Consider the following 13,095-nt stretch of genomic DNA (forward strand, 5'->3'; position numbering starts at 1 on the left):
AAAAAAAAAAAAAGCCAACTCGGATATGTTTGCGTGTTCATGTTGGTTCTATATTCCCGCAATGCCTGTATATCTGAAGTAGCAATAAAAAATATATATGACCACGTTAATAAGAGCACAACTTTAGTGCGTTTGTACACCATTTTCACACCACTTTTACACCTTTTTCATGCCATTTTCTCATCATTTTTCATTGTTAAACATCTTAGAAGAAAACAATTTTTTGTTATGAGCTAATTTTAAATAGTATGCGATTTTAAATCATTTTAGACACACATTCCCGTGCTATGATAAATCTCAAAAGGGTACAAAATATGTGCAGTCATTTCAAAATGTTGTAATGTGATTATTCTTACTATTTTTGCGAAAAAAAAAAAAAAAAAAAAATAGAAAAAAAAAATCGTGATTAAAATTTTATTCAAAAAAGTTTAACGACAAATTCAAATTTTGACATGTAAATAAGCAGTAATTAAAATATACATATGCCATATAAATTAAACGCATATACTCATCAATGTCTCATATATATTCATAAATATAAAACAAAATTCGGTGGATTCGTGCTATTGGTTTAGGTTAAAGGTTTATAAGTGTACCTGCGTAAGAACACACATATGTCAGGACACAGACATATGCATACACACAAAAACAAGATATATGACACATGCATTATTGCACATGGGCATGGTGCCATATAATACACAGGTGTAATAGTGCCCATATCAAAAATTATATATATGTGGATGTTCGCATGCATATATAATACATACCTACACCCGCATGGATATGTATATATAAATGTATATATGTAAATACAAAATGACCCAATTAAAATGAAATAATTAACAAGCTCACAACACAAAAGAAACGGAGTGAAAATAGTTTAAATCATCTTGTCTTGTTTTCTAATCAACTTAACGCATGCGGGGTCTACTTCACTAAACGCGTATCCGAATGATTTGCACTTTTCAATTTTCTAAAAATAGGAAAAAAAAAAAAAAAAAAAAAAAAAAAGGTAAAACTGTGTAAAATTATAAACTCCAAGGACTAATAAATAAGTAACATTTGTTATATTAGCCAAACGATGCAAGGTGCACACTACTCAATATATACATGAGGAAAATGAACAAAAGGATAAAATGAAATAACTGTGACAAATCATTCCTATAAAGAGTGAAGAACATTTTTTTTTTTTTTTTTTATGTCTTTCGGTTAAATGCGTACAATTTCTTCCTCCTGACAACTGTCCGAATTTATCGGGTCGATGACCTTATTTTCACCTTCTGGTTTATCCTCCTGCAAAGGGGAAAAAAAGAAAAAAAAAAAAAAAACATAATGTAATGAACACAGGTGGTTTATATTACGTTTTTCTCTGCATATGTTAAGGGATGAGAAATAGGTTAATTCCCTTCATTTTTTTTCTTCCCTTATACTCTCTCATTTCTCTATCCTTTTAGCCCTCCCCTCTCTCTCTCTCTCGGAATGCTAATACCTTGTCAAGCAGAAAGTGATACACCTCCGGATTGAAGTTCCTTTTGTAAACCTTAAAAATGTAATCTCTGGATAAGGCGGTAAATATGCCTAAGAGAACAACTAACCAAAATCGTAAAGACTTGGCTAAAATGACGGCTGTTCCTAAAAAGTTATTACTTCCAAAGCACATGAAAGAGCATGAAATAACTAGGATGACAAATGCCAGTATACTCATAAAAACTGCAGCAAGCGGGAGTATATTTAAGTAATATGTTTCTAGCAAAACTTTCAAATTGACAACTATAACTGTGAGGAAATAAGTAACACTCCCAACTGTCCACATATCATAGGGTGTTCCATCAGAGCTTGGAATATTATAGTATGACAAAAAATATAACGGTATTAAAAAAACAACTAACCCATGAAAAAGGCTATTAATGACCCAAGAAACAAAAGTGCTGATGTTAAAATAATAATGATATATTCCTAATTTATATAAACTTGGTGTCACTAATGCTGTATTTAAACTCACATCTTTATCTAATATGGCATGAGCTACCACTGGAACTGCCGTAAATAATATATTATGTAGGTGTAGTAAAAATTCATAATATATTTTTTGCCCCGAATATAAAGAAAGTGATCCGAATATAAATAAAGGGAAAATTAAAACAATATTTTTATAAAACATATATACCACCAATTTGCTAATTCTTGTGTAAGATAATCTTCCGTGTACTAGTAATAAATTTTTTAGAAATCTAAATTGACTGATACCATAATCTGATGAATTAAATGCTTGCACCCCTTCTTGTCCTCTAATTCCAATTCCTATATTCGCTGTGTTAATCATATTACGATCATTGGCTCCATCACCTATGGCTAACGTAATTTTTTTTAATAATCGATTTGCAGAAGAGACAATTGCTCCTTTCTGGTATGGACTAACTCGGCCACAGATAACAGAAGAACATTTATCAGCTAAATAAAAAAATTTTCTTTCAAATTTTTTGCTTAGCATAATGTCAAGCAACCCACCATCTACTACTAAAACATGATTAAATGAGCTAATTAACAATTTGTAATTATCTGGACTTAATGAAAGGTTGCATTCTTCTTTTACAGTGAAACAACTTTTTAAAAAACCTTGCTTTCTATCATTAGATTTATCATTAAAATCGAAATGCGGTAAATTGAGTGTTTTTTCAATATTTATAATATCCTCATCTATTTTATTCATTAATGCTTCTTCACAAGATATTAAATCTGCAGTATAGATGAATTGCTCTGAATAATTGTCAATCAAATTTGCAGCAATGCCAATATTCATTGCTGTTTCAATTTTATCACCTGTTAACATCCAGATATGAATTCCTGCTAATCTTAAATCTTCTATCGTTGAACTAACTCCTTCTTGTAATTTATCCTCTATTCCTGTAACACCTTGTAATGTTAAATTATTTTCAATATATTCTGCAACACTTTCTAAATTTTCTTCTCTGTCTACTATACTTACAGTTGCTTCTTTGTACAGTTTATACCATTCTGCAAACACTTCTTCTGTTAATTCTCTTTGTGCTATGCACAGAGTTCTCAAACCTTCGTCTGCATATGTTTCCATATGTTCAATTGTAATATCATCTATTTCTGTTTTATGCGCTAATTTGTTTAAAATTACACTTCCTGCTCCTTTGGAAAATAGCATAATTTTTGACTCCTTGCAATTTTTACATGTAATTATTTCTTTTTCTTTATTTTCCTTATATCCTTTTTTATCTTTTCCCTTACCAATGACAAGGTCAATATCCATAGGATCTTTTTTCAATTGAGTCAAAATGTTCCAATCGTTTTTACAAAGTGAAGATTGATCTTCATTAGCGGTACATGAATATGATTCCTTTGTTGTATCATTTTCTTGTTCTACAATATTTCCACTTTTTGACACATTTGGATTTGTTCCTCCCTCCTGATTAGAACTAATGGGAATCCCTTCGTTTGCCTTAACTGGATTGGATTTAATTTGAGTATTCCCAGAATCATCACTGGTATAGGTCGATTTAATTGGAATTCTACAAATAATACTACTCATTTTTCTCTTACTGGTGAATTCAATAATTGCCAACGTTTCAATTTCGTATATAGTCCCAAAAATGCTAATTCCATATTTTCCATCTCTTCTATATAAAAATGTGATTCCGAAATGTTTAGCTGCATATACTAATGCTTCTTCATCAGGGCTACTTGAAGAATATGTCGTTGTGGGTTCTTTACCATAATCACAAATAACTGAATGATTAATAGCCAAATGTAGGAAAAAACCTATTAATGCTTCATGGTTAAAGTGTGTTATATCATGTAAATGGTTTACTAAATCGTTATCTACTATATTTACATTTGGTGTTTTATGCTTTGATTTCATGATCGGTTCCTCAGGAATTGCAATATTCTTTTTTTTTAAAATGTGTTTTTTAATTTCTGTTAGTCCATTTCCATAGGAGATTCCGTTAATAGCACATTTTCTAAATTCCATAACGTTACACGTTAATGTTCCAGTTTTATCTGAGAAAATGTATTCTATTTGTCCTAGCTCTTCTATTAAGCTGGAGGTTCTTGGTACAGCATTAAAATATATGTAGTTCTTTTCTTTCGGGTCTTTAAATGAAATCACTCTGGCTAGCGTTTTTTTCCGCTCGTTTTGAGTGGCATTACCACCACTGTTTGTGCTATTACTATTTGTGTTACCTGTATTAGCGTTATTATTACCACTCGTAATATCTTTACCATTTGTTATTTCGTCCTTTTCTTTCTTCTCTTCTAATGTTAAATTACTGAATGATCTATCCATTTGATAGAGATTTTGTTTGTCCCTTTGATCCTTAGGGTCTAAATCTTGCGAATTTTTATACTGCAGACTAGTAGTTTCCTTGTCTTCTACAAATGTTGGTATATCTGCCTGAACTTTATGAATCATATTTTTGTCACACGATATGAAATATGCTTGAACAACTTTTACAAAACTCATTGTAACAATTAAACTGATAGGTATAAAATTAGCTGTGATTACAACCCAGGAGAAAAAGGATATAATCCCCACAATAAATGGTTTTTTCGATTCTTCTAAATTAAAGGGCAAATATTTGAATTTACTTTTTTTAGATAAACTAACAATTACTGCATTGTAATATGCTGAAATAAAGCAAATAATCATCTGAATAAACCAAATGATAATAGTCAATCTGTTGGTTAATATTTCCAATTTACTAGTTTTTATAATAGGTTTTGTTGAATTCATTTGTATTTTTGTTTCTTTGCCAATGTAAATGACAATCCCAATTACCCAATCCGTGTTTTTTAATTTACAACCTCTCAATACAAAATGTTTTTCATCAAAAGGTATTCTGACATATTTATCTTCCTCTTGACCATTTAATTCATCTATCCATTCCTCTGGTGTGTTTCCAATACTACAACTATTTCTACTAAAATCAGCACTTGAAATGCGTTTTTTTCGATTTTCTATCATTTCCGTTGTTTCTTTTAATTTTTCTGTTAAGTTATTATTAAATTCCAAATCGATTTTTTCAAACTTTTCAAAATATATAGTGCCATACATAGTTGTTAAATCTTTATTAGGTTTTTCACTTATTATAAAACCTTTCAAATTTTTTACCTTCCTAATTGCTTCATCCCTGTCAGATGTAAGAATATTAAATACAAACCCATTTGCTTCTTTAACTTTTAAATTCGTTTCCCCGTCTAAACTTGATGTTTCTACAAATGCAATTCCATTATTATCACTTGTACAAAGTAACAAAATATCTGCACAGAAGAACTCAGATTTTCTACACAAAATTATATCTCCTGCATTTACGTCTTTCCATCTTTTTTTAATAGTCCCTTCAATATGTCCTAAACTTCCTTCAAAACTGCTCATAAATGTATCTACATCTGTAATTTCATCAACATATATTTCTTCATCGAACAAACTATCTGTGCTACATATTTTTTTTTTTCTCATCAAAATTTTTTTTATCTTTTTAAATATAGTCCTACAAATAGATGTGTTATGTATTTCTTCGTTAGTTTCTTCATTGGCTACAACATAACACATTCGATTATTTTCAATTTTATCTGTTTTGTGTCTATTCCAATCTTCGTATGCATCTTTAATGGCATTAGCAACTAAAACAATGGTCAACGGAAATAAAATGGTAGGCACTCTATTCGTTGCTGTGAACTCGGGTACTAACTGTAAAATACCGATAATAAAAAAATACACATTTGATATCTTGTGAAATTGTTCATATACATTTAAAAATATAAAATTCCAAATGTTATATTTAGAAGTGATCACGGAGTTATTGTGCCCTCTCTTGTTAGGCTTATTTATGTTTATTCGAATTCCTTTGGCTTCACTGCGAAGAGGAAGAAATATAGTTGTGTTTACAGATTGATTTTGTATTCTGCACTGTTGCAAAAATTGACGTATCTCAAGGCTTTCTTGCACGAATGACCTCCTTGTGTCTTAATATCAATATGTGTAATAAAATGTAAATTATATTGGAATATATGCATACAAGAAGAATTCAAAGAAAGGCTATGTTTTTTCTTCCGCTTTATATATATCCACAAATATATATGCATAAAATTGCATGAAAATGCATGAATATTGACACGAAAATGTTTTAATGGAGGACAAAATTTTCCACAAAATGTGAACTACCAAAGAATGAAGATATGGCACACGAGTGATCAAAATTTACAAATGAATAATTTACTGTAAAACGTTTTTCAGCACAGAAGTGTACATAAAGGTGTGTAAATGTATGTATATGTAGGTGAATGTATTTGAATGCATATGTATATATATATACAACGACACATCTTCCAACGTTTCGCTTATCTTCATATATGCTTGGAAGTTATTCAATTTTTATAATTTCTTCATAATCATCAGCATGTACACATATTTATTCATTTTTCTTATCCTAATTTACGATGCGTGTTGTGTTTTCCCTACTTCTCTCACCCATTAATTGGTGTGTAAGAGTTTATTCATTTCATTTTGATCTATTTATTTTATTATCATTATTGTTTTTATTTTCTTTTTTCTTCTCTTGTTCTTTTTGTTTTATTTTTGCATACTATTTTTTTCTACATTTTTTTATACCATATTTTGCGAAAATGATTGGATTAAGGTGTGCATCAATTTGAAAAAACAAGCGTACTTGCATGCGTATGTATTTACATGTATATCTTAATGTACATTAATTTGCATGTATCCGTTTATCTAACTGCAGCACTAACATAGGTGCTACTGCTATTCAATTTGTCCACCAATGATGGATACACAATGAGTTATAAGAAAGGGACACTCATAATATTACGAATCTCTACATGAGATATATGTAAAAAATAACACTATAGAGATTTTCTTCTCACAAGTAACGGTAAAAATGTGCTAATTAAACATGCAAATATATATATATATATATATATGTTGGATATTTCCTCATGTGAGTGTGTAACACATTACATATATATATAATTGTACTCACGTGTTATGTATCTATGTGTATTTGCTTGTATGCACCTTACTTGTTATTTCCTTTAATTAAATTCAGAGTTTTCTTATAAAGCAAGGACATTATTACTTGCTAGTTTCTTCTTCTTTCCTTTATTTAGAGTTAGTCGAGATTTGGCATATATTTTATACAAAAGTGAATGTGTAATACATTTTTGATTTTTTTTTTTTTTTTTAATTTATATATTAGGGCTACTAAAATGGGAAGAAAAAACCAAAACAAAAAACAAAAAAAAAAAAAAAAAAAATATGATTTCTAAAAATTAGGTGAAAAGTTTGATTTACTTTTTAGTTAATATAAAATAATCTTAATTCTGATAATTTAATAAATAATAAAAATTAACAAAACCTCAAAAAATGGAAAGAAAGAATGCTTTATAAAAAAATGTGTTTACTCTTGTTCGTTTATATATTGTTACAGTAGGCATAAAAGGTCATAACCTTGTACTCATCCTGAGAGTGTTTATACAGACGAACATATACATTGTGCAAAAATAAAAAAAAAAAATATAAAAAAAAGATAATGCCTTGTTCATACGTATGCATATTACGCGCATGTGTTGACATGTGTAAGAGCAAAAAATATTTTAACTAATGTATATGAAGCTAAAATCGGTTTCGCTATGTATACCATTGCTAAGTAAAGAAAATTTAAAAGGGAAAAAAAAGAGCAAGTGAAAATAAAAAAAAATAAGAAAAAATAAAAAAATAAGAAAAAATAAAAAAAATAAGAAAAAATAAAAAAAATAAGAAAAAATAAAAAAAATAAGAAAAAATAAAAAAAAGTAAAAAAAATAAGAAAAAATAAAAAAAATAAAAGAAAATATGAAAATAAAGAAAATAAATTAAAAAAAATAAAAATGAAAAGAGTTAACCATTTAAGCCAATTTCACATTAAATAAGCGATTTAGGTTAGACAATTATTTTTTTTAAAATTAACGATTCCCTATTTTTTATTAGAACAATGTATTTTTATTTACGTAAAGTAAAAAATTATTTAGAAGGATTTTTTATGCAAAGGTTGGATAAACATTTCATAGCTTAAGTAGGCAAAATAAAAAAAATCTTTAAAAAAATTACGGCATATATATATACACACGGAAAGAAATCCCTTAATTCATATATTTTTAGTTACGATAAAGAAATTACATTAGCAGCTAATGTCCCAAAAAAATAAAATAAAATGAACTTTTATGAACCAAGGTAGGAAGATAAAATGTTGAGATAAGAAATTGTTTATGTGAAAAAATTAGTATTGTATAATAGTGTAAATTTTTTTTCTTATTTTTTATGACACTTATGAAAATTAGTATACAACAAATTAACACACTTGTGAGGGATATTAGGATTTAGTGTGTCTACCTGGTCACGTGAAAAGTAGAATGAAAAGGCACATCATAAGTAGTCCTATTAGCACAACAGAAAGGTGGTATATGTTTTCCTTTTTTAGTTGTTGCACTGATTAACTAAATAACACAATATAACGAATGTGAACACGTGCGCAGACACTATTTTGCATTTTTATTTTCGTTCCCGTTTAGGTTCTCTTATGTTAACGTATTCCTTCCATATAAAATTGAAAAATGGTGTGAAGTGTAATTCCCTGTTTTACAGTAATGCATGTATGTATATATATATATATATAGAAGTACAGCAGATCTGCACACGGTGCTTGTTTACAAATTTAACATGCCCTGAAACATACTTTTCTAGGCATGCTAACGTAGTACGTTATGTGTATTATTCCTAAGAATTATGAATTATGCAATGTGAATACAAAAAAATATTTACATAATTCGAATTTTTAGTTGTTATTAAAAGAAAAAACTATGAATGTATACAGGGACAGTGTATACAGGTATGTGTATATGTATAATTAAACACACAAAAAAAAGGTAACTTCACAAGCATACAACTATTTTGAAAAAAAAAAAAAAAAAAAAAAAAAAAAAGGAGAAGGAGAAGGAGAAGGAAAAGGAAAAGGAAAAGCTATGCCTCTATCTGGCACCAGTTGAAGCCGACAACTTTCATATCATTCATCTCTATAACATTAAAAGCAGACTGACAATTGTTAAATTTGACTCTAGTAATATCATGTTCACCTCGATAAATGGGTACTCCAGAAATGTTACTCTTGTTCTCTTCTTTTATTAATGAAAGGATAAAAGAAATTCGATGCAATCCTGTTCCCTTTTTAATAGATGGACCTATATATGGCAATAAGGTAACACAACCCTTATCTGTTCCTTTTATTAATTCCTTTGATTTAATTCCAGACACAACCCAATGTACATAATCCTTTCCATCGGGTCTTCTTCGTGAAGGAAAGTCAGGGTCAATCATAAATAAAATATAACAATAATTATCTGGGGGTGCTTCTGAAAATTTTATATTTCTGGGAACACTTCCTGTCCCAGACAAATCTAATATATTACCATGATTAACTTCTTTTCCCGCTTTAAAAGATATGAACATGTCTATAGTTAAGTTTACATTTTCGTTCGGGAAAACATGAGGTATAATTTTTTCCCTTTTTAGTTCTTCTATAGTTGGAGGAACACCCATGTTAGCTTTGCACAGATATCCTCTCTTTTGCGTGTTTTTATACCTTTATATATACGTATTTATGTAGGTATATATATATGTACACATATATAAACCTTTTGTGTGTGCAAGTGATGTACACTTATATACCGCCACATGTCCACTGGAATATTTCTTTTCCGTTTTTGTGTTGATATATTTACCACTATACTTCGATTATCACAAACAAATTCACAAAATATTATAAAATTACAGCATCCTTAAATGTATCACTATGTAGGAGGAAACTTTGAGCTGGCCTTAAAATATGAGTCCGTGTTATAAATGGAAAATGTTAAAAGTGTTCGTGCTACACACTCATATTTATATTCAGCTGGTAAAATATGTGCTATATTTAAAAAGTGGAATAACAAGAACAAAACACATAATTTTTTCTTAATTCTTACTGCGTTTTTTCATATAATATATATTATACTTTAAACACATTAAAAAAAAAAAAAAAAAAAAAAAAAAAAAAAAAAAAAAAACAGATCACCTGTCTGATGAACGGAAGAAAAACTCGTTGTGTGTGCATAACATATATTTATTCATTTTTTTATGATATGGTTTTACTTTTTTATGATTCTTAAAAAAACACATTTAATAACGCTCAAACAAATGAGGGTGTACTAGAGGTACACAAAAATGAATATAAGACAAATTTATGCATTCCTAAATGGGTTATTACATATCTTAATGTTAAAATTGTAAAAAGTATAATTTTTTTTTTTAATCACATATGTAGATTCCTTTCATATAACATTTAATGTGTGTTTTTTTTTTTTTTTTTTTTTTTTTTTTTTTACCAATCCAGAAGAACAGTGCTATGGGTACTCATTTAGTTTTTGATTTTATGAAAAGTTTAGTATGTAGACAGGGATTATTTTATTTTATTTTATTATTATTATTATTATTATTTTTTTTTAGCTACATTTTGCATGCGCTACATATTGCTCATTTTTTTAATCAATAAATTTTTATATATAATTTTTCTCTTCAAACCTTGCCAAATTAATTCTTAATGACATATTTTCTTTAAATTAAAAGGTGAAACAAATTTTTGTTGTTTCATCTACTTGTGCGCATAAATGTGTATGTAGGTGTGATATATATCGCCCCTATTGTAAGACATTCGTTTTCCTGAGTACAAGAACATATATATGTACATATATATACATATGCATAAGTGTAGTCCTCTTTTTTTTGAACAAAATTTCTCATACAAAACCAATTTTTAAACCCATTAATCAAATATGTTTTACGAAAACGTGTAATTGTTCTTAAAACTGTAATATATATGTATATATGTACACATTAACATTTGCAGCATAGCTGTTAGCTGCTATTTTCCGCCTTGATGAATTGCAATTTTCTTATTAATGCTTAGCTTCCGCACATGGAGAAGCTAACTTGGAAAATATTGATCATGCGTACATGAACACTAAAAATATATTCCGATATCAAGTTACAGAGACTTTTAAAAAAGTTTTTCTCTATCCATTTCTTAAAGCACTTACCTTCATATATACGCAAATATAATTTTTAAATAGTAAGGAAATAGACAAGGCATTTTATTTTTTGTTATTATTTTTGAAACCAGTTCTACATTTTACGAATTCTGTAATTTTCTTTTTCATTCCTATTTGCTTGCCACGTAATTTTTTTTTTTTTTTTTTTCCATCTACCTTATAATTTTTTATAAGAACAGATAGAATATATATGGATGTTGTCATCATAATGAATACACAGATAATAATTAATACATAAAAACCAACTACACATTTTTAAATGTCTTTCTCCTATATTACTTATCGAATATAAATGTGTCATTCCTTAGAAGAAGATACGAAATGCATAACGTTTAAATATATTTTATCTGGAACAAGAAGAAAAAAAAAATATATATACATATATATGCATATTTATAAATATAGGAAAATATAGAAAAAAATACACACATCAAGCGGGTGAGTAATATACATATGTTCAGGAGCAGGGAGTTACGAATTATAGATTAATTAGACAGAAAAAGTATATATGTGCACATTCCATATGTTTCAGAATATTCCAAAATGAATGAGGATTTAGAAGCGTTAGTTAGTAAACCATCCAAGGAGGAACGTGAAGAATGCTTAAACGTGCGCTTATATATAGCACAGATTTTGTTTATCTTTATTGTATGCTTCGTAATTTTTTTTTTTTTTTTCATATTATTTTTTCTAGGAGTTTTTTGACCATAAAGTGTTGGTCGTACTACATAATTAGCATTTTTAATTTGTTTACAATATATAAATGTTGTTATTACAACAGTGTTGCAAAGAAAATAACTATTTTGAATTTTTTTTTTTTTTTTTTTTTTTTCTTTCCCCTTTTTATAAATTGAACAAAACTTTTAAATTAAAAACATAAATGCGCGTATTTTTATTATAAAAACAGCATCTTTAGGAAGATGTATATGAAAACATTTATGCATGTGTTGGCAAGAAAGAGTTTCAATTCATAAATGAGCAAGGTCATGCATATATGTGTGAACAGTTTTATGAAAATTAAATTAATTACACATCAAAAATAAGTTTAAATTATTTGTAAAATTTCACTAAAAGATATTAGATGGGAGATTCAAATAACGCCCTTTAACTTTACTGTCATGTAAGTGACATTGTTTTTTCCGCTATAATTAAGAGGACGTAAAACATATGCATATTTTTTACATGCTAAGGTATACCGTTGTACATATAATTTCCAGGGACAATTTTCACCTATCGTTTTAAAAACTTTACCTATTGAAGACACTTTATATAAGGATGTCAAAATTATTTGCAAGTTTAACATTTCTGCTTTTTAATTTTTGAAAAAAAACAAGAGCTCTTTGAGGAATTATCGGATAATAAATTTAACTTTATAAAAAATGTAAATTTTGTCACTTCATAGAATTAATTGTTTGATTTTATCAGGTATATAATTCATTACCGTTGATTCATGAACGTTTGTATTCATTGAAACACGAAACAATAATACATAAACGTAGCTGTTAGTTGTACATACCTCTAGCGACTTTGTCAATTTAAGACTTATATTTAAAACTTTGTATTTCTGAACTTAATGTAGAAGGCATATTAATATTTTAGTTCTACTTTTTCTCCGTTCGCAAAGAAAAAAATTCTATTTTATAATGTGTAAAAAGGGTCAGTATAAAATGCTTTGAATGATACAAATGTTTCAAACACTTCAAACGCTTCAAACGCTTCAAACAGTGTAAATACTATTATCTCCCTTTTTTATATACTCATTTGTTTTTTACTTTAATATATGCCCCCGCTCAATGACTTAAAAAATTCAAGGATTTCTTGCGAAAAAAGCGACCCCTAAAGAACACGAATTCGGAGTACAGCAAACATATACCTGTGAGAATATCGACTTATATGCACGATCAAGTATATGCATAAAGGGTATAC

At 28.2% G+C, this 13,095-nt stretch overlaps 3 protein-coding genes across 3 annotated transcripts; 1 reads left to right on the top strand and 2 right to left on the bottom strand.

Moving 5' to 3' along the window:
• Positions 1-883: 883 nt before the first annotated feature.
• PGO_143710 (aminophospholipid-transporting P-ATPase) lies at positions 884-7,121 on the bottom strand (the record flags this gene model as incomplete). The annotated part of the gene is made up of 4 exons (XM_028690361.1): positions 884-976; positions 1,225-1,296; positions 1,493-5,888; positions 7,072-7,121. 4 exons carry the CDS (start codon positions 7,119-7,121, stop codon positions 884-886), a joined length of 4,611 nt encoding a protein of 1,536 aa, XP_028546162.1.
• A 1,925-nt stretch (positions 7,122-9,046) lies between these two features.
• PGO_143720 (raf kinase inhibitor) lies at positions 9,047-9,622 on the bottom strand (the record flags this gene model as incomplete). The annotated part of the gene is made up of 1 exon (XM_028690362.1): positions 9,047-9,622. One exon carries the CDS (start codon positions 9,620-9,622, stop codon positions 9,047-9,049), a length of 576 nt encoding a protein of 191 aa, XP_028546163.1.
• Positions 9,623-11,712: 2,090 nt separating this feature from the next.
• On the top strand, positions 11,713-11,874 carry PGO_143730 (conserved Plasmodium protein, unknown function; the record flags this gene model as incomplete). Its single annotated transcript, XM_028690363.1, has 1 exon — positions 11,713-11,874. One exon carries the CDS (start codon positions 11,713-11,715, stop codon positions 11,872-11,874), a length of 162 nt encoding a protein of 53 aa, XP_028546164.1.
• Positions 11,875-13,095: the final 1,221 nt, after the last annotated feature.

The sequence above is a fragment of the Plasmodium gonderi genome (genome assembly GCF_002157705.1).
Source record: "Plasmodium gonderi DNA, contig: Chr14, whole genome shotgun sequence".
NCBI lineage: Eukaryota > Apicomplexa > Aconoidasida > Haemosporida > Plasmodiidae > Plasmodium > Plasmodium gonderi.